The sequence below is a fragment of the Protopterus annectens genome, chromosome 12.part0, assembly GCF_019279795.1.
Source record: "Protopterus annectens isolate FY-2018-M chromosome 12.part0, PAN1.0, whole genome shotgun sequence".
Lineage (NCBI taxonomy): Eukaryota > Metazoa > Chordata > Ceratodontiformes > Protopteridae > Protopterus > Protopterus annectens.
In genome coordinates this window covers 626,957,874-626,985,124 of record NC_056746.1, presented here as the reverse complement: position 1 = coordinate 626,985,124, position 27,251 = coordinate 626,957,874, and the positions used below count along the sequence as shown (strand labels likewise).

Here is a 27,251-nt window from a genome sequence, read left to right as displayed (position 1 = left end):
GAACCTCTTTGGCTCTGCTGCTGCTGAGATTTGTAAGTCTCTCTAGGATAAAGGCAAGGCCTTGTAGGAATTGAAACATACTTTTGTTTCTCCTGTCTCTAAATTTCAGAGAAAATATCCTTCCAAGTCTGCCATTATTCACAAGCAGTCCTGCCCTCAACATATGATAGGATTCTAGGTGTGTACCCCCAGCCAAGTCTACTGAAATTCGTAATACTCAGAACCCTCCTTTTCAAGACAAGACAGGTTCTGTCTGACAATTTGCTTCTCCTTTCCCTAGGCCAGGTTCCTTTATCCCTTTGTCTTTCCCTGTCCCTTCCCAATTGGTTAAAGATCACTCAAGATTATTGGGTTTTGTCCATCATCAGACAGGGATATTTCATGGTGTGGAAATCCCTTCTACCTTTTATGGGCATTCCTCAATCTCCTCAAGAACAGCTTTCTTTCTCTCTTTCTAGATCTTTTTCAGGCCCTTCTGGCTTGGGGCGTCATTCAAGATGTCCCCCTACCCAGGAATGGAAAGGTTTTTATTCCAGGATGTTCTTAGTTCCCAGGAAGGAAGGCACCTGGAGACCCATTCTAGACCTTTCTCAGCTCGGTACCTTTCAAAAGGTCCCTTCCTTTTGGATGTTGTCCCTTAAAATCCTGTCCTGTCTTCCTCTTCCCCAGGCCTTCTTGGTATCTCTGGATCTCAAGGATGCCACCAACACATCCCTATTTATCCTTTTTTTCAGAAAACTTTTATGTTTCTGTGTTTCTTCCTTGCATTATCAGTTCTCTAATATGCCCTTTGGCCTCTCTACTGCCCCAAGGGTGTTCACCAAATGTCATTGTGTTCTGCAGGATGAGAGGAATTCAGATCTTTCCGTATCTAGGCTACCTCCTCATTCAGGTTTCATCCCCTGAGATTCTGCTTCATCACCACTAGTTTATTGTCTTTCTGTTACAAAGCCTGGGGTTTACCATAAACTTTCAGAAATCAGTTCTAGTTCCTTCTCAGGAACATGTTTTTCTTGGTTGCAGGACTCAGACCATTCCTATGCTAGCATCCCTGCCTCCACCCAAGACCCCCTCACTCTGATCACCTTTTTTCAAACCCTTCTTCCTCTGGCTTCAATCACTGCCAGGGATTTTCTCAGGATTCTAGGATTCATGGCTTCCACCATTCATGTGCTGCCTGTAGCCAGGCTCCATATGAAGAAACTACAGTGGTTCCTCAGTCAGTGTGGCTTCAATGCTGTCATCTACTGGATTTCCTTGTTCCTTTCCTTCAATGTCTCAAACTCAAACTTCAGTGGTGGATTCATCAGCTTTCTCTCAACCCAGGGCTTTCTTCCAACCTCCAGTTATATCTTAAGAACTCTTTTTGGATGCCTTGGACAGGGGCTGGGTAGCTTATTTCAGTTCCCTCAAAGTCCAGGGTCTTTGGACTCTTCATCAGAGATCAGATCATAACAACATCAAGGAGATGAGAGCTTGTTAGCTGTAAAAGCTTTTCATTCCTTTTTTTCTTCCAGGGCTTCTCAAGGTTTTCACAGACAATACCACACTGATGTGATATATAATTAAGCAAGAGAGGACACGGTCCTACCTTTTTTGCAGAATCACTTTTGAAGTCTGGGATTTAGCTCTCTAGGATCAACTGACTTTCCAGGCTGTCTATATTCCCTCCGAGCATAATATAGTAGCAGACTGAGCAGGACCAGCACTCAGGCTCATGAATGGATGCTTCACAAAGATGTGTTTCTGGATATTGTCCATCGGTGGAGCATTCCACAGGTAGATCTTTTTGCCTTCGCTATGAACAGGCAACTTCCTCTTTTCTGTTCCAGAGTCCTAAACCCCCTGACTTGGAAGGTGAAAGCTTTATTTTTTCCTTGGAAGGGGATGATGTCCTTCAAGGATGCATCTGCAGTCCTAACATATGGGTTGTCCTGCCTCAGGCAGCCCTTCGGTCGGCCGGATTCCAAAGTCTGGGTCTGGCCTCGGCTGATGTTGCACTTCACCCGACGTCATAGCTGCTGTTTATTGGGTATAAAGGCATCAGCAGACGCCATTTTCCTCAGTCTTTCTTGCCGCGTGGTGCCCGAAGCAGAAGCTGTTCGCAAGTGCCGGTCGGTCAGATCCAGAGATTTCTACTACCGAAGACTTCTAAAAAGCTAAGTACCCCGTTGGGGACTCTTTCTTGCCTCAGCCGATGTCAGAAAAAGTAAATAATTGTTTAACTTGTGGGAAACATATACCTCATAAGGATTTCCACTCTTACTGCCTTCCTTGCTTAGGCCCAGACCACGACGTATCAGCTTGTCTAGCCTGTGCTTCCTTCAACCGACGAACGCTTAGACGTCGGTCGGAGTTTGCAGAGGAGTTTTTTGGTCCCGCTTTTGCTTACAAAATGCCGTCGGAGACTCGACTACACAAATAGCTAAAAAGCGCAAGGAAAAGGACCGACACTCGCGGTCCGCAGTTTCGGCTGAAACCACGGTTAGGCCAACCGTGAGTGTCTCGGTTTCGGCTGAAACCGAGTCCTCGGTTCTTCCTTCGGCCGAAAGCATGCCTCCTATAGCCGAGGCCTCACAGACAATGGTTGAATCTGCTACTGATATTACTGCTACAGAAGCAGGCTCCCAGGATTTATCGGATACTATTCCTTTAGACATATCTACCCCTGCACGTGGGGCTGCTAGACCGCCTGCTTCTATGTCCATCAAGGCTTTTGCCAGGGCTAAAGCAGCTAAATCTTCTAAGGCCTTACCTGCTAAAACTACCCCACATAGGCCTACCTCTAGTTCACAAATACTCAGCCTGGCTGAGGATCTCATTTCTTTGATCAGGGGATCACAACCTCACCCAGACAGGGCCTCTCAGCCCCCTTCAGATAAGAGGCCTAGGACTGAACCCCCGGAACCTGTCTCTACAGACTATTCCTCGGAGGACTCAGACATTACTGACCCTCAGGAAGGCCCATATTCTCCTTATGAGGATTCTGATGCAGAAGACTCCATTCCTTCTGCTTCTCCTCCTGAGGAATTTTCTTTGGGGAAACCTTACATGCTATGAGGAGCATTTCCAATGGCAGGGCCAGGATTTTTCAGATTCAAGGAAAAGGCTAAGGACCTTCTTACACTTACTACAGCATAGGCCTTTAGCCATTCCTCCAGTACTAACAGTAGTTGACGATGCATTTAATGATGCCTGTACTGCTCCTGATTCTCTTCCTCTGGCCCCTGCCAAGCCTGACAGATATTACAGGGTCCCGGACACACACTACCATTTGTATAAGGCTCCTGTTGCAGATCCAGAAACCATTTCACAGGGCCTGAAAGGTGTGGCAGCTGCTTCTGCCAAAAACCCTCTTCCCTCTGATAGGGAATCTAGAGCATTAGAGAGATGGGGTAAAAAGGTTTATACTTCTGCTGCTCTTTCGGCTAGGGCCTTAAACTGTCAATTTCACATGATTCAATATCAGGAATTTTTTAGACCAGCTAAATAAAAAACTGTCCTCTCCTGAACCTATAGACCGCAAGTCTCTTCAGGATTTGGTACATAACTCTCAGCAGGTCAGTAACCATTTCTTAAAATGTGGCTATGATGCACTGGAGGCTTCCTTTAGATCAGCTATGACTGGAACAGTGATTCAAAGACATGCATGGTTAAAAGAACAGTCCTTACCAGATCATGTTAAATCAAAACTCCTAGATGCTCCCATGGAGAAACAAAGTTTGTTTGGCTCCCCTGCACAGGAGGTTCTGAAGAAGGTGGAAGAAAAAGCAAAATCTGTCCAAACAGTCAAGGATTTCTTACAGGTCCAACCTCTGAGGTTTAGCAGAAATTGGCCTTCGAAGAGTTGGTCCTTTCCAGACAACTCCAGAGCACAGAGAGGCAGAAATAGACGCCCAAGAGGCAGAAATCAAGCTAGGGGTGCCTACGGGGGACGTCAGTGGCAACCTACCAACCAGAGAAGTACCGCCACAGATTCAACTACAACCACTTCCACTGGACAAACACAATGACTTGGCTCTGATACCGCCTACCAGGGAACAACTGAAAGCTCCCTTGGGCGGAAAGCTAGCCTTATTTTCAGACAACTGGCATTACATTACAGGAGACAAATGGACTTTGCAAACAGTAGACAAGGGCTACAGGTTTCACTTCCACACTCTACCAAAAAAGAGGGGAATGCCAAACCTACCACCAAGCCAAAAAACAGATGCTCTAAAACAAATCAACAACTTACTAGAGATAAGAGCTATAGAAAAGGTGCCACCTATGGAACAAGGCCAAGGTTTTTACTCCAGGCTTTTCCTGGTACCAAGAAAAGAAAATCAATGGAGACCTATTCTTGACTTGTCCGCACTGAACACATGCCTCATTGTTCCAAAATTCAAAATGCTGACCCTCCAGCAGCTTCTTCCCATGCTGGGCAAGGAGTCTTGGCTGGTGACTCTAGATCTCAAGGAGGCATACCTGCACGTCCCTATACGACCAGATTGCAGAAGATACCTCAGATTTCTTGCAGGATCAGAGCATTATCAATTCTCAGCATTGCCCTTTGGCTTATCTACTGCGCCCAGAGTATTCACGAAATGCCTGGCATCAGTAATTGCTCATTGCATGCTCCAGGGAATTCAAATTTACCCATACCTGGATGACTGCCTATTACAAGCGGACAACAAGGCACAATTAACAGTAGATTTGAAAAATGTCATACAACTGTTGCAAGCCTTGGGATACACAGTCAACATGCAGAAGTCAAGACTAGTTCCTTCCCAAAGGATAACATTCTTGGGGGCAGATCTGGACACATCAACTCAGATGGCCTTTCTCACAGAAGAAAAACAAAAGCAACTACCAGGCTATTTCATGTCATTAACAAAACAAACTCAGCTTACTGCAAGGAAAGTCCTGCAAGCCCTGGGTTACATGGCATCCTGCATAATATTGATTCCGCATGCCAGGCTACATATGAGAAAGTTACAATGGTACCTAAGGAATGTATGGTCTCAACACCAACACAGTCTAGAAAACCAGATTCCAATAATTCCATGCCTGAAGCAAGAATTCCTGTGGTGGGCTCAGGCCTGCCAGTTGAACAGAGGCTTGCCTTTCCACAAACCACAGCCAAGCCAGACCATCACCATGGACGCCTCAGACCTAGGATGGGGGGCTCACATGGTGGACAAGTGTATACAAGGCCTATGGACCCAAGACCAGCTGAATCTACACATAAATCTAAAGGAGATGCTGGCAGTGAAATATGCGATCCAGGCATTCAGACCACTCCTTCAACAGGGTCATTTGCTGATAAGGACGGACAACACTGCAGTCATGTGGTACATCAACAAACAAGGAGGTACACATTCATATCCTCTATGCCGGATGGCAATGGACCTGTGGAATGTGGCCCTGAACCTCAACATTCAACTTCAGGCCAGATTTGTACCAGGAAAAGAAAATTCTCTAGCAGACACCTTAAGCAGAACTACCACGGATGCTCACGAATGGATGCTGCATCCAGATATTTTCAAAGCCATAACAGAGAAATGGGGACTACCACAGATAGACCTGTTTGCCTCCCCACACAATCACCAATTGAAAAAATTCTGCACAAGAACATACCACCCACTTGCTTGGAGGGTGGACTCACTTTCCTTCAGCTGGAAAAACCTGACAGCATATGCATTTCCACCTCTTCCCTTGATGTACAAAGTTCTACTGAAGATCAAAGAGGATCAACCAAGGGTAATTCTGATAGCTCCAGACTGGCCAAGGCAACATTGGTACCCGCTACTGAGAAGCATGTCTCAGACACACGCATGGCATCTACCTCTATGTCCCTTACTACTAACACAGGACAACTACAAGATCCTACATCCAAACTTGAAAACACTGCAGCTAGCTGCTTGGAATATTGTATAAACCAAAATAACCCTGATTTATCTCAGAGGGTTAAGGACATTATCCTGGAGGCACGCAGACCCTCCACAAGGAAGACTTATTCAGCCAAGTGGAAAAGATACCTCATTTAAAGTGCAGCAAAGGGAGAAAATGTCTCTGTGGCAAACATAGCACTCATCCTGGAATACTTAGCAGAACTGTTCCATAATGGCCTGTCTTACTCCTCCATTAAGATTCATGCATCAGCAATTTCAGCAGAATACAACTTGAATCCTCCTGTTTTCTCTCATCCTCTACTCAGGCAGTTCTTGAGAGGAATCAAAAATGTAAAGCCTCCAAGGAAACCACCTTTACCTACTTGGGATCTCAACTTTGTGCTGGAAAAGTTAACTCTCCCCCCTTTTGAGCCAGCAGCAACAGCAGAATTACAATTCCTGTCTTGGAAAATTGCTTTCCTACTAGCAATCACTTCAGCAAGAAGGGTTTCTGAGCTACAGGCATTAATGGCAGTACAACCCTTCCTTATCTTCCATCAGGACAGAGTCTCTCTGAGAACCAACCCTACCTTTCTGCCAAAAGTGGTCTCCAGAGTATCATTGAACCAAGTGATTCATTTACCTACATTCTTCCCCAACCCACAGAACAGGGGGGAAAGACTGCTACATACCTTGGATGTGCACAGACAATTACGCTACTATCTGGACAGAACTAAGACCAGCAGAAAAACTGACCAGCTTTTGGTAGCATATGCAACAGGAATGCAAGGAAAAGCAATTTCAAAACAGACAATCTCAAAATGGATAGGAAATTGCATTCGTTTTTGTTACTCTTTTCATGGAAAGACATCTCCTGATAATATCAGACCTCATTCCACAAGAGCTACAGCCACCACTACAGCTTTCCTACGAGGAGTGGCTACCAAAGACATTTTAGAAGCTGCTACCTGGAGCTCCGTGCATACATTTGCCAAGCATTACAATCTTCCTTTATACTCTAGACCCGAACAGGTTTTGCAACTGCTGTTTTGCAAGGGATCTTAACTACACCATCTTTATATTAGTACCTCCTCCCCCAGTTTGGCTATGGTATTCTACCCATATGTTAGGACTGCAGATGCATCCTTGAAGGACATAGTACAGTTTTGTACCTACCATAAATGTAGATGTCCGATAGGTATGCATCTGCAGTCAGGATTACCCACCCTCCTTCCCCTCTGTGGTACTCCTAGGGTATTTACCCATCTTTTAGCTAGCTGGGGGAATCTGTTATGGTGTATTTGTTTGTATATATGTATATATATATCTATATTTGTTTATATTGTTTGCTCTCCACTGTTTGGAATTATTGCATTTATCCAAATTTAGCCTTACTAGAGGGCACCTGGCATCTGGGGCAAGAAACACTGAGGAAAATGGCGTCAGCTGATGCCTTTATACCCAATAAACAGCAGCTATGACGTCGGGTGAAGTGCAACATCAGCCAAGGCCAGACCCAGACTTTGGAATCCGGCCGACCGAAGGGCTGCCTGAGGCAGGACAACCCATATGTTAGGACTGCAGATGCATACCTATCGGACATCTACATTTATGGTAGGTACAAAACTGTACTTTTTCCTTCTCCACAGTCTGCTAGTGAAAAAGGTCCTTCACACCTTGAATTTGAATAGGCAGCTCAGATATTATTTGGATAAGGCCATTCATAAAGTTGAGCAACTTTGTTTCCTTTCATCCTAGGTCTTTGGGTTTGGCAGTTTCTAAACAAACCATTTCTTCCTGGCTCTCTAAGGCCATTTATTTTTGTTACTTGTTTTAAGGTAAATGTCTTTGTGCCTATGTAAAGGCTCTTTCTACCAGAGCTGCTGCTTCATATGGTGCCTTTTTCAAAGGACTGGGCACCGATTCCATCCTTGAAGCTGTTACTTCAACTTCTGTCCATACCTTCACTAAACATTACAAGTTGGATGTTAATGTCTGGAGTAAGAGCTGGCTTTGCCAGAGCTATCCTGCATAGGTTTCTAGAGTGCTCTCCTGTGTCTTCCTCTTCCTAAGTTTCCTTTTGAGCTTTTGTACTCTCCCTTATGTAAAGAATACTGCAACAGTGATATGGAAGGACATAGTACAGTTGTGTAAAATTTACCATAGCAGTAGATGTCCTTCTCTTCACTGTTGCAGTATTTACTTCCTCCCTCCTGCCCATTCTGCTTTGCACTATTCTTCTTGCCTTCCTGTCCAGGGATTATTTTGTTTTTCCTCCTTCTGGATGCACATGTTCTTCCTTGTTTCTAGGGATATTTGTTCCTCCTGGGGCTTTTCATTTCTGAGGTATGTACATCTGTACGTCACCTTTATGCCCTACTTCTTGTGTGGGAAGCATAAGTATGATGTACGGCATCTGTAAATTCCAGAGGCTTTGGTGTTCTGCAGCAGTGACGAGAAGGACATCTGCTGTTATGGTAAGAATTTACACAACTGTACTTTCCTTAGGAACACAAGGTCCAGTGTGCTGTATTCTCTGGTAGTTTTTTCTTAACAATGTGAAGCAATTGCTGTTCTGACCATGCCATGTAAATAGTTTGTTTTTTTTTTTAATAAGAAAAAACATAAAATAATAAGATATTTAAATGATTTTAAATTAGGCCATGTCTTCACATGGCCTAGGAATAATTTTAATTCTGATAATGTTTCTGGTATAGATAGTAATGTACAACCTAATATTACTGCTGATAATAATGTGAACAGGAATGTGCATATGAGACACCAGAACTTTAACTCTGGAAACAATATGAGTGTTATGAGAGATGTGAGAATATCTTCTGTTAATTTAATGGGAACAAGTGATGTAATTACTGATGGAAATGTTAGTGCAACACAGAATATATGTCCTGTTGGTGACATTAATGTTGTGGAGAGTGTCAGGACTGAAGGTCAGATATCTATGAATGGTGCTGTCAACATTAGACACAATGACACTTTGCAACAGCAGGGGAGGGATGTGGAGGTGGATGGAGTCACATCACACATTGATTCTACTGACCCTGCAGGATCCATAGTGATGACCAACACTGATTCTAATGATGTAATACACTTAGTGCATCCCAGTATGCATACTGGAACCAATCTATATCCTGAGGTACAAATAGTTAAAAATAAGCCTGTCACTAGTAATAACAAGGACATATGTCCAGGGGCCATAACCAGACCAAAAGAGCAATGTAATCAGATGAACTTAAATTCTGATTCACCTCTGAATGTTTCTTTTCCCCTTCCGGTTTGTTTGGAGAAGGGTCCCAGACGTGCACGATCCATGAGTCGTGGACGACAGAAAAGGAAACTTTCAGAGGAACTTCCACAGAATCAAACCTTAAAGAAGATGTGGAACAAAGACAGACATTGATACATAATCTGTCTGATAGACTCTTGACTGAAGATGATGTTTCACTATTAAGTAAAGGGATGAATTTTATACCCAAATGTACAAGTAATATCACTGAAACTATGGTAGATTTGAAAGTATTTTGTAGAAATGTCATGCTCAGGTTATTACATAAGGGGACTGGACCTAGTGAACAGACGAAAGGTGAATTTGTTTTTAAAAATCTTAGTGATTATGTTCCAGTTAACCACCCACTAATAGAGACATTTCAGCATCTCACGGAAGAAGAACTTTACAAATATTATGATGGCAATATACAAAGGAAGTCTTATAGGAGAGACAACCTTACATATAATGAAAGAATTAGTCTTAGGGATTTACAGGATGACAATTCTATTGTTGTTAGACCTGCAGACAAGGGAGGACGTGTGGTGGTAATGAACATCCTACATTATTACAACTCAATGAATGACATGTTGAGTGATTGTTTTTATCAGATTGTTACATCTGAGATGACGAAGGATACCATAAGGCTGATAAAGGATACTCTATTAGACATTCATTTGAGTGGACTAATAGATAGAGACCTATATGAATACTTGATTATTAAAGAACCTATGATGCCAGTTATTCATGGTCTCCCTAAAATTCACAAAGATGCCGCTAATCCACCCATGAGACCTATTGTCTCTGGTCGAGGATGGGTCACCGAGCATCTCTCGGTATACATAGAAAAAATTTAAGACCCATCTTGAATAAAAATACATGTGTATTAAGAGATTCGAAACAGTTTCTATTGGACTTCTACGAATGCCTCAAGAGTCATGAGTCAGTGGGTGATTATATTTTTGTGACATTTGATATACAGTCTCTCTTCACTGTTATCCCCAATCAACTTGGACTCACTTATATATCTGACTATTTACATATACATAGTGATTACAGTGAAGTGAAAATAGATTTATTGGTTCATTTCTTAGAACTAATATTGGAGAACAACATTTTCATGTTTGATGATGCTCTTTATAGGCAGGTTGATGGCGTAGCTATGGGAACACCTTGCGCTAATAGCTACGCCAATATGTTTTTAGCCTGCTGGGAAGAGAAGGTACTATTCAATTTAGAAGCCTTCAAACAACATGTTATATTGTTCCAGCGTTTTGTGGATGATGTCTTTGTTCTATGGAATGGCACTGTGGAGCAATTGGCACTATTCTTGAATGATGTGAATGGTTTAACTAATTACCTCACATTTACTATGAATTTTTCATTAGATAAGATTTAATTTTTGGACCTGTATATAGAGAAACTATCGGATGGCTTGATCAATACTGGTGTTTACAGGAAGACGTGCTATAGCAATTCTCTATTATTGAGATCTAGCATGCATCCCTCTTTTGTTTTTAAAAATATTATTAAGGGCCAAGCCATCAGAGCCTCTAGACTGAACCCGACTGAAGAGGGCTTTGACATGGAATTGGTGAATTTAAAAGGGAGATTGCTAGATAGAGGGTATGGTATCACTGAGATTGAGGACAATCTACATAATATACATTATTTAAGACATACAGTAGCAGCACCCTATTTTGGACCGAATGAGGCTATAGACACACTTGGTAGAAATACACCTACTACCACTACTTCACCAGTTGTGAAATTTACCACTACCTTTACATCAGATCATTTTGAGATGAGAGAAAAATAATTGGTAAATTATGGGAAATTTTCAAGATTGACAATGCCATTAGGGACATTGTTGGTGATGCCCCAAAGTTCCAATATAGGAACAGAAAAAATCTTAAGAGGATACTATGTTATCCGAGACAGGTTAAGCAGGTTACAACTACTAGACAGTACACAGTATCTTGTGGACATTGTAATTTCTGCTCATACATTGACAATTCCACTGAATTTGTACATCCTGATACACAAAGGATTTTTGATACCACTGCTACTGCTGACTGCATGACCAGCAATGTGATATATCTTGCAGTATGTCAGGTATGTACCAGTTTTATGTGGGAAAGACGAACCGCAAATTTAGGGACAGAATAAGAGAACATGCATATCATATAAGGAAAGGATCGACCCACAATGCCTTAGCCAAGCATGTTAGCAATAATGACCACACACATACATTTCTGTTTAGAGCCCTAGAGGTTGTCACCCCGAACAAGAGAGGAGGTGACCTAAGGAATTACACTGAAAGCAGGGAGAGTGATTGGATAGTTAGATTGAGGGCTGACCATGGATCAGGGTTGAATGAGAGAGCATCCATCAAACCCAGGCTTAGGAGACGTAGGCACATTAAATAGACACTCTGCATCACATAACAGTAACTAGGAATAACATAATAGACCAGCTCTTGTATCTGTGAGTCTTGTACACACTAGTATATTGTTTTAATAAACTTATACAATTCCACTTACACACATATTTGTCCCTTACATGTTCTCACATATATGTTTTTATTATAAGTGCTATAGAGGTTTTAATTTGAAGTAATATTTTATATGTTTTTATAAGTCTTTATTAACATTACATTTCCCTTTTAAATGTTTAATTGACTTTGTTGCAATTTAATTGGATTACCTATATATTATGGGACTTGATTTTGTTTTTTGAATTGACCTGAAGAAGCTGTACTCTGCGAAAGCGCTTGTCTGTTGAATAAAGAATATTTACCACAGGACTTGGTGGTTCTATTTGGATTACTTGGAATATTTGAAACTCTGAAGGGCTTTGTGTTGGACTTGAACTATATTTGTTTGCTGTCTAGCTTCGCTCCTATCCACTTGCTATCAATCTTTCTACCAGAGCTGCTGCTTCATATGGTGCCTTTTTCAAAGGACTGGGCACCGATTCCATCCTTGAAGCTGTTACTTCAACTTCTGTCCATACCTTCACTAAACATTACAAGTTGGATGTTAATGTCTGGAGTAAGAGCTGGCTTTGCCAGAGCTATCCTGCATAGGTTTCTAGAGTGCTCTCCTGTGTCTTCCTCTTCCTAAGTTTCCTTTTGAGCTTTTGTACTCTCCCTTATGTAAAGAATACTGCAACAGTGATATGGAAGGACATAGTACAGTTTTGTAAAATTTACCATAGCAGTAGATGTCCTTCTCTTCACTGTTGCAGTATTTACTTCCTCCCTCCTGCCCATTCTGCTTTGCCCTATTCTTCTTGCCTTCCTGTCCAGGGATTATTTTGTTTTTCCTCCTTCTGGATGCACATGTTCTTCCTTGTTTCTAGGGATATTTGTTCCTCCTGGGGCTTTTCATTTCTGAGGTATGTACATCTGTACGTCACCTTTATGCCCTACGTCTTGTGTGGGAAGCATAAGTATGATGTACGGCATCTGTAAATTCCAGAGGCTTTGGTGTTCTGCAGCAGTGACGAGAAGGACATCTGCTGTTATGGTAAGAATTTACACAACTGTACTTTCCTTAGGAACACAAGGTCCAGTGTGCTGTATTCTCTGGTAGTTTTTTCTTAACAATGTGAAGCAATTGCTGTTCTGACCATGCCATGTAAATAGTTTGCTTTTTTTTTACTAATGTTGTTAAATCAATATTGTTTCTGTGAAATTTAAATCCACAGCCATTATTATTTTCTCTCTTGTATTTCATGCAAGAAATGTTTGAATTCCTCTGTCACCAGCACTTGACTTTTTGTGGTATATATACTCCAATAACTGTTGACTGTTCCAGGTTTGTCTTTATTGTTACAGTTACGCAATCTACAGTATTGGTGTTAATGAATATGTAACAATCACAGATCTCAAAGCAGTCATTAATCCCTAGCATAACACTTCCACCTGATTTTTTTAGAGTTTATCTTACAGTAAAAACATTTTATACCCTGACGGAACTGATCTGCAGTCATTGCTCTTTTAAACAGGCTTGACAAACAGTAGCATCAATCTTGTTGTAATGTATCAAATTTTCCAGTAATAAAAAACTTTGTCACTAATGCTCCTAGCATTAACAGCCGGCACTGATAGCATCAGATATTGCAATATGTGAACTGTTAAATTTCTGACCTGGAAAAAATCCTGTCCTGTGTTAGTGGAATATTGCATTATATCTGCTGCAGGAGTTCTCTTCTCTTGTTTTGACATGTGCCACTCCATTCTGTCTGAATACGTGTGCCCAAAATTAGGTTTGGATGCTGTGTGTATTTCCACTCTTTAGAATGAGCCATTTTTTCATGTGGTTATTTACCCAAAAATATTGTCTGTCATGCTGACATGACTCCCTTTTTCTATATATGAATTGTGAAAGATATGTCCTAACACTTGTATAAGCTATGCTGTTTTAGTGGGCTGTAACTTCCTTACTAATAGTCAGGGAGTCCTTGAAGATGATGTAATTTGTACCAACATAAATAAAAACAGCTGCATACCTTCGTTCATTAAGGCATTCTAAGACCCTACGCACATCCTATGTTGTTTCTCCTGGCAAGCATAACACTATTTGAAATTCATTATCCTATATAATTTCTGACCAGATTTGAAGAATCTCCCACTTCGGATTTAGTAATATCTGCTCTATCACTTGCTGCAAAGAAATCATCTTCATCATCATCATTAGTCTTATTAATCTCACAACTTTCATTGCTTATTTCATTTGCAGCAGTTTTCTTTTTCTTAATGTAATGTTTTTCAGTCCTTTGAAGTTCAGTTTTGATTTATTCTTTTTAGCCTGCCTCTTGCCACTTATTTTATCTACCCTGTCTGTTGGACAAATTGTTATTTTGTGTAGCCTGAATGTTTTCTGATTACAGTGAATGATAACATTGTTCAAACTGTGTACTACATAACTAAACAGTGTCCTTTTTAGTATATATTGTCTTAGCGTTATGGACATTAATCAGCCTCTTTTTTTCCCCTAGTTATTTGTTGTGAAGTTCTTTTTATTTACCTTCTACGTGCTTTGAATCCTCAGATTGCTGAATATTTGCATCTGTATTCCAAATTTGTCTTCTGTAGTATCATATTTAATTGGGGTTGAATGATCTTTTCTGACAGTGGACACTTCCTTTCCTAAATGTGTTCTATTTCCCAGTTGCCTAATATTATTTCATCTCATCAGCCCAGTTATTAATATATGTAACAGTTTTCCAAGCTATGTTAATTGCACAAGTACTATCATTGTCAGTAAATCTAGATTTACTACAGTTGCTAGTAAAATCATTCAACTTTTCACATGTGGAACACAGCTGTCCAGCATTATTGTGTTACCTTTCTATATGTAACATTTGGTACGCTTATCAAGATACTTGTGATTTAGCAAGTCATTAATGGCATACTTATAAGGAATCCATTTTCAGTTGCAAAGAGTGGTTGTTGAACAGCAGATCTAAATATTCATTTCTGAAGAACTAATAAGATCGCATTACTGCATAACAGAAAATGTTTAAAGTGTACGTTTTGTTTTTATTATGTACCATTTGCTGTATTATGCTCTTTAATGAATATTTGTAATAGTAAGTCATTTACTAGTATTACCTTCTACTTTTCTATTAATATATTCCTTAACATTTCTTGAAGTTATGTGGAAGCTGCAATACTGAAGTGCAATAAATTTGTTTCAAAAGCGTAAGTATCATGTTTAAAACTGAAGATTTTATTTTTTTAACAGTCTGCTGTCCTCGATAATGTAGCTTTTTGTTGCAGATGTAATAAACTAAGTAGAAGCACAACTAATGTCCATCCATATTACTGTTGCAGTATTCAACACCTCTGGGATCTCCTGCCAAGGATAGCACAATGTCTGGCCAGTGTATCAAAGCCTTTATTACCTAGGGAGTGTTGTGCATCAAACTTATGCTCCCCGTGCAAGTGTAGGGCAGAACTTCATTGCCGCCAGTCTGAATGCTGCTGTTGTACACCAGTCTGTACCCCCTTCACTTTGCTGGTTATACCGAGCCTATGTCTTTCAGATAAGTACCCTTTTGGGCTTCTTTTTTTTCTTTTTCTTACATGTTTCAGTGAGTTACATGTCATTCAAGAAAGGAAAATGTCATTGTGGGAGGCAGATTTTCCCTAAAGGCTGCCATGATAGGTGCTTGTTTTGCTTAGGTGAGTCTCATGACCACACTCAGTGTTCCAGCTGTTGGACTTTTGTACAGAAGACATTCAGTAGCCGCCTTTCTTCACTTTCCATTTAGCTTGAGAACCAACATCTCAAGCTTTTGGCCCAATGTACCGTGGCAAAATGGGTCTATATTATTTGAACAAAAGTTCAAAATATCGATCGCTGTAAACAGCGAAAACACTGGATATCGAATTCTGTATTGTGGGGGGCTGTGCCTCCACACCCCCCACTAATTATATATACCAACTCTGAGATCGCACTACAGTGAGGAAAGGGCAAATTCCCCCATCTTCACTGTACTGCAATCTCACACAACACACATCGATGTCCGGCATTTTCACTGTTTACAGTGATCGATATTTTGAACTTTTGTTCAAATAATATAGACCCTGGCAAAATCCGCTCTCCTCAAGGTACAGTTGCTACACAAAAAGAAGGCCAATAAGTCTAGGCCTCCACTGGACGTCTCCCTTGAGGTGAGTGAACACCCAGAGGATAGTCCAAATTTGCTATCAGTTTCTTCTGCTATGACCTTCTCAGAGGCTGGCACAGAACCTGCTTCTCACATATCCTCTGAGGCCTTACAAACATCCAGCATGGATGTTGAGGGAGAACCATGGTTGATTATTTCTGAGGGGCCTGAAGGGATTCCTCAGCTCCTTGGTAGGGAAGAGATGTCAAGTACCTTAATCATATCCACGCAGCAGTCTGAACCTCCACATATCATCAGAGCAGACATCCCAGTGAAGCATCTTTTGTCAGCCCCCAGGGATCCACAAAGGGAATGGCAGGAATTCACTCAAGCCTTGTTGAATGCCTTGATGGCATTGAAGCCTCCTCAGGGTGTTTCAGTTCCTGCACCTCCTTGGCTGTACCCGTAAGAGGAGTAGAGACCCGGAATCTTTGAACTGGGATTCTGACTCTGAGTCTGACTACCTAGCCTATTCCTCTCAATCACCTTCACCTTTAGACTATGGGTGTGAGGAGAAGGAATATGTCAGCCCTAATTCTCTGTTACAGGAGCTTTCCTTTGGTGACATGGTCTTGAATATGATGGAACATTTCAAACAGAATTGCTCTCAAGTATTGGATGTCCAGAAAAGGTATTATGGGTCGTTACAAATGAACTCTCCTAAACCTTTGACTGTCCCTCCTGTGTTGGCTGCTGTATTAGATACCTTCTCTGCTGCTTCCCTGACACTGGACTCTCAACTTCCAGCTCCCAAGAAACCTGTAAATCTATCTATATCTATAAAGTGCTGATTACCTGCAAGTTCTTGTACAAGTACCCTTCCTCTGATCCTGCAGTGATTTCTGTATCTATGGATGAGCCTTTTAGGCTGTTGCTTTCTTCCATGCTCCATATTTCAGATAAGGACAGTAGAGCGAAGGAGAGGACTGGTAAGAAATGTATACACTTCAGCTACTTTAGCTTTCAGGGCTATCGATTACCAGAATTTTATGACAAGGTACATCCTGTCTCTTCTTTTCCAGATTCTGAAGATTGTTTCTGATATGCCTGACTCTGTGGGTAAAGCTCTAGCTCTCCGTTTGCTCAATTTCACCTCTCAGGTTGCCTTTTATTGTATTAAATGCAGCTGTGATGCAGCTGATGTATCTTCTAGGGCTGCTCAGTGATGAGGCTCTATTCCTGGCTTCACCTTTAAGCTTTACCAGATAATATCCAAGCAAAGATATTCATCGTGTTTTACTGTTGCAGTCATTACACTTGGGTTATCCTGCTGGCAGGCGACCTGCAGTCGGCCCGAGTTCCAAAGTCTTGGTCCGGCGTCGGGTTGCTGTCGCCTCTTCCCTGACGTCAGTGCACCAGGGGTATAAAAGTTGCAACCGACGCCATTTTCTCCAGTCTTTCTTGCTGCGAGGTGCCCGAAGCAAAAACAGTTCGCAAGTGCCGGTCGGCCGACTCCTGAGATTTTCAAAATTGAATTTCAGAACCGAAGTCTTCAAAAAAGCTAAGTACCCCGTTGGGGAAACTTTTTCTTGCTCCAGACCGATGTCCGTAAAAGTTAATAATTGTATTTCTTGTGGGAAGCAAATATCTCATAAGGACTTTCACTCTTACTGCATTCCTTGCCTAGGCCCTGATCATGATGTTACTAGTTGTCGGTTTTGTGCTAGATTCAATAAACGCACTATTAAAAGTCGGTTTGAATTTGCTTTACACTATTTTGGACGAAGATTTAATTATAAAATGCCGTCGGATCAACCGACCGGAATGTATAAAAAACGCAAAGACAAAGAGAGAGACAGGCATCCGAGGTCCAAAACCGACGACAAAGCCTCTTCTAGGCCAGTTGCCGGTTCACCGGTTCTCAGTGAGGTGCTTTTGCAGCCCCTGACACCCGCTACTTCAGAGCCACAGGCCGTAACCGACAGCCATGTGGAGGCCCCTAGGCCTGTGGAAACTCAAGGTATTGGGCATACGGAAACTATTCCCTCAGATGGGTCCGGAGCCACTGAGCAGGCACCAGCTTCTGAAGGCGTCTTCAGACCTTCACAGCTTAAGGCTACTACAGCAGCAAAGTCAAAGACAAGGAAACAAGTGCAGCATTCTCCAGAACACAAAGACAAGGAAACAAGTGCAGCATTCTCCAGAACAGTCATCCATGCCAAAGAAACAGATGCTTAAAATGGCCGAAGACCTTATTACTTTAATCAAGGGCTCCCATCCCCCTCCTGACAAAAGGCCTAGGCAAGACACTGATTATGATTCCTCTGATCAGGTTTCCATTTCCTCTGGTTCTTCCACTGAACAGGGCTATTCTCTCCCTCCTTATGAGGACTCTGATGCTGAAGAGTCCATTCCTTCAGCCTCTCCGCCTGAGGATTATTCTTTTGGGGAACCCCTACACACCATGAGGGAGCATTTCCACTGGGAGAGCCAGGATTACTCAGAGTCCAAGAAAAGGCTCAGAGATTTCCTTTTATTGCCTCAGTACAGGCCCCTGGCTGTACCCCCTGTGCTTGATATTGTAGATGATGTTTTTACTGAGTCCAGTCTGTCTCCAGATTCTTTACCCCCTGCACCAGTAAAACCAGACAGGTACTACAGAGTCCCTGACTCTCATAAATTTCTTTACAAAAACCCAGCTGCAGACCCAGAAACCATTTCTCAGGGTCCTAAAGGGGTTAAAGCTTCCACTGCCAAAAATCCTGTCCCCTCTGATAGGGATTCCAGAGCTCTGGACAGATGGGGGAAAAAGGTTTACACTTCTGCTACTTTAGCTGTAAGAGCTTTAAACTGTCAGTTTCACATGCTAAAATATCAACAGTATCTCATGTCATTGTTAAAGCAGAAAATGGTTACAAATACAGAAAGCCCTGACAGTAAAGAAATGCAGGAATTATTGCATGCAGTTGAACAAGTGGGGAAGCATACTCTGCAATGTGGTTTTGATTCATTAGAGGCTTCTTGTAGAGCCGCAGTTACAGGCTCAGTTATTCGAAGACATGCTTGGTTGAAAGAACAAAGTTTACCTGACCATGTTAAGGTAAAATTATTGGATGCTCCACTACAGCATGATACTTTGGTGTTAAGGCAGAAGAGGTGTTAAAGAAAATGGAGGATAAAGCAAAGTCAATGCAAATGGTGAAAAATTTCTTACAGGTTCAACCACCTAGATTTAGCAGAAACTGGCCTTCAAAAAATTGGTCCTTTCCAGTGTCAGACAGGCCACGAAGAGGTAGATACAGACGCCCAAGAGGCAGATCTCAGCCCCAAGGTGCCTACAGACCTAAACAATGGTGTGCTTCAACCCCCAAAAGAGGAGAAGACAAATCACAACCTTATAGGAAACAGTCACAATGACTTCCCTCTGCAAATGCCAAGCTCTTACCAGTTGGCAGCACCCCTAGCGGGAAAGCTAGCACTTTTCTCAAACAATTGGCACTTGATCACCCAAGACCAATGGGTGCTGAATATAGTTTCTCAGGGGTACAGATTCCACTTCCACACGCTTCCAAAACTAAAAGGTATGCCAAACCTGCCACAAAACCAATGGGCAGAGGCACAAAAACAGATTGCTGCTCTTATGGATATGAGAGCTATTCAAAAAGTTCCACAAGAAGAACAGGGACAAGGATTTTACTCAAGACTTTTCTTAGTAACCAGAAAAGACAAAGCCTGGAGACCAGTACTGGACCTGTCAATCTTAAATACCTTCCTGGATGTTCCAAAATTCAAAACGTTAACACTACAACAACTTTTGCCCATGCTGGGCAAGGAGGCTTGGCTAGTAACTTTGGATCTCAAGGAGGCGTACCTGCACGTCCCAATCAGACAATCGTGCAGAAGATGCCTCAGATTTATAGCAGGCTCAATGCATTACCAATTCTCTGCACTGCCCTTTGGCTTATCTACTGCGCCCAGGGTCTTCACAAAATGCCTGGCACCAGTAATTGCATTTTGCAGACAAAAAGGAATACAAATATATCCCTACTTGGACGACTGCCTTATTCAAGCAGAGAGCAAGGACATTCTACTAAAGCACCTGGCGTTTGTAAAAAGGTTACTAATTTGCCTAGGGTACACAGTAAACGAAAAGAAATCAAAACTAGTGCCCTCTCAAGAGATAATATTCCTGGGTGCAAGCTTAAATACAACTGCCCAGATAGCTTATCTCACGCCAGAAAACAAAGGCAACTGACTCATTACTTTCAAATAATGGCAAAAAAGACCCAGCTCCCTGCAAGAAGAATTCTGCAGGCCCTGGGTTTCATGGCATCCTGCATTCTACTAATTCCATATGCAAAGCTACATATGAGGAAACTACAATGGTATCTAAAAACTGTTTGGACCCAACATTGTCACAGCTTAGAGACAATCATAACCTTAATCCCCTACCTACAAAAAGAGTTTCGATGGTGGTCCCAGGCCTGTCACCACAACAAGGGGCAGCCCTTTACCTTACCTACAGCCAGGCATACTGTAACAACGGATGCATTGGATTATGCCTGGGGAGCACATATGGCAGGAAAATGTATTCAGGGCAAGTGGCCCAGGGAACAAATGCATCTTCACATCAATCTAAAAGAGATGCTAGCTGTACAAAATGCCCTGACAGCCTTCAAGGACCTAATACATCCAGGACAACTATTAATAAAGACGGACATTATGTGCCTGTGGGTGGCCCATTTATCCACCAGCTGACAGGTTTGTGCAGCTTTCAATCCCCAGGCTATTAGGGATAGGAGGAACAAGCTAATCCTGGCGGGATTGTTGCCCCCAGATTATTCTTCCTCCTCTCCCTCTAAGGCACCGGTCGCGGCTTCCGTGCCTTCTAATCCCCCTCCCTTGTTGGGGACTCAAACTACCTCTGCTTCTCAGGGTGAGGGGGACTCTTCTTCCTCCTCTAAAGAAAAAAGGAGAGATAAGGACCGGCACAAGCATAAAAGGTGGGCTGAGTCTCATCCCTCAGCCCTGCCTGCGAAGGTAGCTAGTCCCGCTAAGAGGGCCTCTGGTTCTCCTCATTCTCGGCTCCATTCTCCTTACTTCTCCCTGGAGCCGGAAGAGGAGTACCGGTCTCCCTCGAGGTCCTCGAGGCGACCCTCCAGGCCCACCTCTACGACCTCCTCCAGATCCACAAGAAGCTTGACCGACACTGATTTGGACCGGATGATGCGTCGTTTCCTGCAGGCTCAAATGCATATGGGGGTGCTCCAGCCCCCCCCCTCCGGGGAGGGGGGAGCTCAGCCCCTTTTTTTACCCCGATCGCACCTTCTCCAACCCGGTTTAGGGTTTCGGAGTCTTCGGATCCATGCAGTTTCGGACCCGGGGGACCGTCAGCGCAGACAGTCTTGATTACTTCGACGCCGACTATGTCCTTGAGCGTGTCAGATCCTAGCTCTCGGGGCCGAAAGCCGAGCGTCGGATCTGTGGGGAGAACTGTCTTCGGCGCCGTTGGGGTTGGAGCACACTTCCCTCTCGGGTCCGACCGCTTCAGCTCCGACGCCGATCCCTGCATCGGAGCCGAGGGGGCTGCTCTCGGAGCCAGGGGAGAGCGGTTCGCCCTCGGCGTTTGATGTAGTCTAGAGGGTGCTGTCGAGGACTTCCAGATCCCCAGTCCGGGCTGCGGATCCATCCTTCACCCTTGCGCATTTGGGCCTGTCCTCCATCATCCGGCCACAGGGACAGCCTGCATTGGCGCTCCAGTTGGTTCCCTTAGAGGAACAAGGCCCCCGTGGGTGAGCCCTCCTAGGATAGCCCCACCGAGGAGGTTCCTCACAAACGGAAGTGCAAAAGGAGGCACCTGCACTCCCCTGAGTCCCTCACAGAGGACACAGACTTGGAGGAAGGGGAAGGTTCCCCAAGGTCACCTCCTGAGGATGTCTCCTTTGGAAACATCATGGAGATGTTGCAAATCAGAGGAGGGTGGTCCTGGAGGCATTTGATGCATGCCCATCTACTTCTTGGGTGTCCCCCCGGCTGACCCCCCTGGTGGACTTAATTACCATCAGGGCTTGGAAGGAGCCGGACACCGTGGGGCCAATTCCCAGAAGGCCAGACAAGATACTTAGTCTTAGTCTAAAGGTTCTCCAGTGGATGCCATGGTGGTGGCGGCTGCCACCAAAAAGTAACTAGCGTAGGAGAGTTCCTTGGTCCACCCTCCAGATAAGGAATCTCAGATGTTGGATCGCATTGGAAAGCGGATGTTTGCTTCAGCTACCTTCTCTGTAAGGGCGCTGAACTATATGGCAGATGTCATCAGACTCCAGCAAGACTTGATTAAGGAATACGCTGGAGCCCCCCCCCGGAGTCCATGGCGGCTGAGGACAAACTCACCTTCTTGGCTCGCATGGCCACTCTGAAATCTATTACTAACACTTCTATGCAGCTACTCTCCCATGCCACGGAGGGAACGGCTAGAGCCAGCGGAGCAGGCATCGCCCTGAGGCACCGTGCCTGGCTCCGCCTTTGCGATTTTGCGGAACCCTTCAAGGCATCCTTCGCGAATGCTCCCTTTGACAGTTCTAGGCTCTTTGACAAGACCGTCCGTGACACGCTGGTCCAAAGCGAGAAAGATGGGAAGACGCTGTCTGCAGTCAGGATCCGCTTCTCTAATCCCCAACAGTCCTTCTTGAGGAACCAGAGGGGACAAAAGAAGATGTGGTTCCGGAAATCACAGCAGTCCCGTCCCGCTTCGGACCCCTCGTCCTTCAGAGGCAGAGGAAGGCGAGGTGGACACCGGCCCAGAGGCAGAGGGGGGCAGAGGAATTTCGAGTCTCTAGAACCTTTCTCGGAGAGGCCTGCGCAGCAGCCCTGAGGGCTTACCCAACTGTCCCTCTCTGGAGGCAGTCAGGGGGTGTCTGTCGGAGCACCTCCAAACTTGGGAGTCCATTACTACGGATTGGTGGGTGCTCCGAATTATATCCAGAGGTTATTCCATTCCCTTTCTGAGTCTTCCTCCTCCTTCGAAACACCTCCCCAATGTCCCACCTGATCAAAGGGAGGCGTCAGCTTCAGAAATTTCGAAGCTATTAGAAAAAGGAGCCATCCAGCACGTCCCCCCCAGGCCAGTCCGGTTTGGGAAAGTACTCCAGGTTCTTTTTAGTGCCAAAAAAGACGGGGGACCTGAGGCCTATCCTAGACCTTTCATCTCTAAACCTGTTCATTCCCAAAGAGAAATTCCGGATGGTCACTCTGCAATCTATTCTCCCCTTCCTACGGGAGAACGACTGGATGTGCTCCGTAGACCTCAAGGATGCGTACTACCACATTTTAATGGACAGACGATCCAGGAGGTTCCTCCGCTTCTGGCTGGGAGCCAGTCACTGTCAGTTCAGGGCTCTTCCGTTCGACCTCATCTCAGCCCCCAGGGTGTTCACCAAGGTCATGGCAGTGGTTGCAGCCCACCTAAGACTTCAGGGCATTCGGGTCTTCCTGTACCTGGACGACTGGCTCCTCACCGCCTCCACCAGGCATCAGCTCTGCTCTGCCAGGGATTATACCCTAGCTCTTACTCAGCTTCTGGATATTACTGTAATCCTTCAAACATCTTTCCTTCACCCTGTGCAGGTTCTGGAATTTATAGGGGCCAAGATAGATACACGCCACTCCAAGGCCTTTCTAACAACAGACAGGTTGCACAGTTTGTCTCTTCATGTTTTGGCAATTCTCCAATCCCCAGCCCCACCTGCGGAATTCGTTCTGAGAGCTTTGGGCTCCATGGTGGCAGCCATCGATCTGTCGCCCTTTGTGCGACTGCGCATGAGAATTCTTCAGTGGACTCTTCAGGTCCAATGGTCACTTTTACTGCACCCCTTGAACACCCCGATTCCCTTGAGCAGGGTTTGCAAGGACTCCCTTCTCTGGTGGCTTCACTCTCAGGAGCTGCGAGAGGGGAGACCATTTGTCATGCCTCAGCCCCAAGCCATGTTGACCACGCATGCTTCTTGCCTCGGGTGGGGAGGCATGCTATGGGCAGAACCATCCAAGGCACGTGGACTCCCTCAGAGACCATTCTGCATATCAGTGTTCTGGAAATGAGGGCGGTGCTTCTGGCGTTGCAAGCCCTACAAGACCTTCTTCCTCCAGAAACTATTGCAATTCAGACGGACAACATGGCTGTAGTCTGGTACATCAACAAACAGGGAGGAACCAGATCTTATCCCCTTTGCCGAGAGGCTATGAGAGTTTGGGAATGGGCGATCTCCACCAACCGCTTTCTAGTAGCAACGCACATTCCAGGCCGGACCAACATCCTAGCAGACAAGCTAAGTCACTTGATCCTCACACCGTACGAGTGGTCTCTAAAACCGTTAGTAGCGAAACAAATCTTCCTCAAATGGGGTCTACCTTGCTGCGATCTTTTTGCTTCTCCATCAAACACAAAGTGCAGTGAATTTTTTGCTCTAATTCCCCCAATAGGGGAGAGCCCCAGAGATGCTCTGGTTCATGCTTGGCCCCCCGGTCTCCTTTATGCTTATCCCCCGCTTCCACTCATGACGAAGTTCCTGCAGAAAGCCCATCGGTTGGGGAGCAAGATAATCCTCATAGCCCCATTCTGGCCTCGCCAGATCTGGTTCCCTTACCTGCAGTCTCACAGTGTAGTTTCCCCTTGGATCTTAGATCCCATTCCGGATCTGATTTCTCATCCTGCGGGATTACAACCCCCAAACCTGGGCTGCCTCAAGCTCACGGCTCGGTTGATCCAGTTCCGCTGATAGCGCGGACTCCCGGTATCTCGTCATTAGTGAAAACTATTCTGGTAGCAGCACACAAACCTTCTACCAGAAAAATCTACAGTAGTAAATGGAAACGTTTTTCCATCTGGGCCCAAGACAGGCGCTTAGACCCTTTTACTATCCCTATTCCGACGATTCTTGATTTTCTGTCCTATATCTTTCATCAGGGAGCCAGTGCATCTACAGTTAAAGTACAGTTGGCAGCCATCTCTCATTTTCACACTGGGGATGATGTAGGATCACTGGCTTCCACCAGGATTTGCAAAACCTTTTTAAAATGCGCCTTTCTTTTAAAACCACCAGTTAAGTCTGCGGTCCCACCATGGGACTTAACATTGGTCCTACAGGCTTTGACGGGCCCTCCTTTTGAACCGGCTGCTTCTGCTCAGTTGAAATTTTTATTTTGGAAAACAGCCTTCCTGATTGCATTAACTTCAGCCAGGAGAGTGTCGGAGCTTCAAGCCCTCTGTGTGAAACCCCATACGTAATATTTCATAAGGACAGAGTTTCTCTCGGGATTAATCCTTCCTTCCTCCCTAAGGTAGCCTCTGAGTCGAATATTAATCAGTCTATTAATCTGCCAGTATTTTCCCCCAATTTCCAGAACAAAGGGGAATACACATTACACAAATTGGATGTACATAGACAACTGCGTTTTTATTTGCACAGGACAGCAATCAACCGCAAATCTGATCAATTGTTTGTGTCCTTTGCCAAGTCTTCTTTAAGTAAACCTATTACCAAAGTTACTTTAGACAACTGGATTTCACAATGCATCATTCAGGCCTATTTAGCTTCAAACAAACCGGTACCTGTGGGAATCCATGCTCATTCAACCAGATCCATAGCTACCTCTGCAGCGTTCTGGTCTAGAGTCCCTATCGACGACATATGTTCAGCAGCTACTTGGTCCCCCTGTCATACATTAATTTCCCATTATAAATTGGATATGATATCCAGGAGTAGGGCTTCCTTTGGCTCCGCGGTACTCCGAAATATTCTTCCTTGAGGGCCGCCCAAGGTTTCTAGGTAGCTAGGGACTCTGTCCCACAGGTTGCAGACCAAATGAAGTTAACTACTTCAGATAAAGAAGTTATGTACTCACCATAATGTTCCATCTGAGTAGGTAACTTCATTTGTCTGCAGCTGACCCCCCCTCCATTCCCCCTAACCAGTTTCGTGCTTCTTAACCATGAGATAGGATTGCTCATGCTGTTGGGCAGTAGGTTACTGGCCTCTTTCGAGGGTCTTGTGGAGTCTTTATAGGCAAACTCGATCTGAGGATGGGGGATGTGTAGCAGGGGATTATGGGTAGGGGAGGAGCTAGGAGCTCGGATCTTTTAGCTAGGTAAAGCTGCCGGCTCGGATCCCAGGACAGATCTGATACCCACAGGTTGCAGACAAATGAAGTTACCTACTCAGATGGAACGTTATGGTGAGTACATAATTTCTTTTTCTGCATTTCTGCTTTCTCCGACTCTTCCAAGTAGGTGTATTTGGATCTTACTGGATTCAGTCATCTTTTCTTTGGACACGTGTTCTTACTTTCTGCCCTAATAGGACATCCAGCACCGATGGTTTCTTCACTGGGGTTGAGACGAATCAGTCCTATTGATCTGACCCCCTTTGTAGCCAGACTTTGTGCTGAGGGCCCCGATTAAGAGGTAAGATTTTTGGCCAACTCAAAGTTCTTAACCAGCTTGCAGTGCGTCAGGTGTATCCACGAAGCTCGTTCTGCTATCCTGACTGCAGTGGGTGTCGAAAGAAGCACCTGGTAGGGACCTTCCCACCTTGGTGATGACCAATTCTTTCTCTTGATGTTTTTGATCCACACCCAATCTCCGGGCGACACTGCCACTTCTGATGTCTCGGCTTGTTTTCTATCTGAAACAGAATTTGACTGCAACAGATGTTTAGAACTCAACAACTTTTTCATATATTCAGCTAGTGTGAAATCAGCTTCCTGGTCTGATGACATGAGAAGTTTCCACTGGGGTGTATAATAAGCCCTTCGAAATAATTTTTCAAAAGGAATCAATCCTTTTGCTGTAGGGACATTTCTCATGCTCAATAGTGCCAGAGGCAAACAGTATAACCAGTTTTTTCCTGTCTCAGCTATTAATTTTCTCAATTTGTTTTTTAGTATACCATTATGCCTTTCAACTAGCCCTGCAGATTGTGGATGGTATGCACAATGATTTTTTAAAGAAATACCAAAATGCTTACTCAACTGCTGTATGGTTTGATTTACAAAGTGTGTACCATTGTCACTGTAGATTCTTTCCGGAATACCAAATCTAGGAATGATTTATTTGACAAGTACTTTTGCCACCATAGCTGCATCTGGATTTTTGATTAGAAAGGCTTCCACCCATCTGGAAAACATATCTACAATGACAAGGCAATACTTCTTATTTTCACATTTGTTCAACTCTATGAAGTCCAACAGATAGTGTAAAACGGATATGGTGGTGTAGGGAAACTCCCTTTCTTGGGCTTTATCGCCCCCTGTGCATGATGTTTGTTACAAGTCTGAGACATCAAACAACATTTTTTAGAGTAGTTTGTAAATCCGTACGTTGTGAACACCTGGTTCACCAGCTGTACCATCCCCCCTGTTGAGACATGGCACTGCCCATGGCTCAACAAAGCTGCATATCGGAACAACTTAGAGGGTAGTAT

General features: G+C 44.0%; 1 protein-coding gene across 1 annotated transcript in view; it reads left to right on the top strand.

Annotated features, from left to right (window-relative positions):
• Positions 1 to 27,251, top strand: part of VPS35L (VPS35 endosomal protein sorting factor like) — a gene marked incomplete in the record, with an annotated part of 3,288,436 nt that overhangs the window by 729,364 nt on the left and 2,531,821 nt on the right. The window contains 1 exon segment of the mRNA XM_044089753.1: positions 14,819 to 14,866. Coding sequence (XP_043945688.1) covers positions 14,819 to 14,866 — 48 coding nt within the window.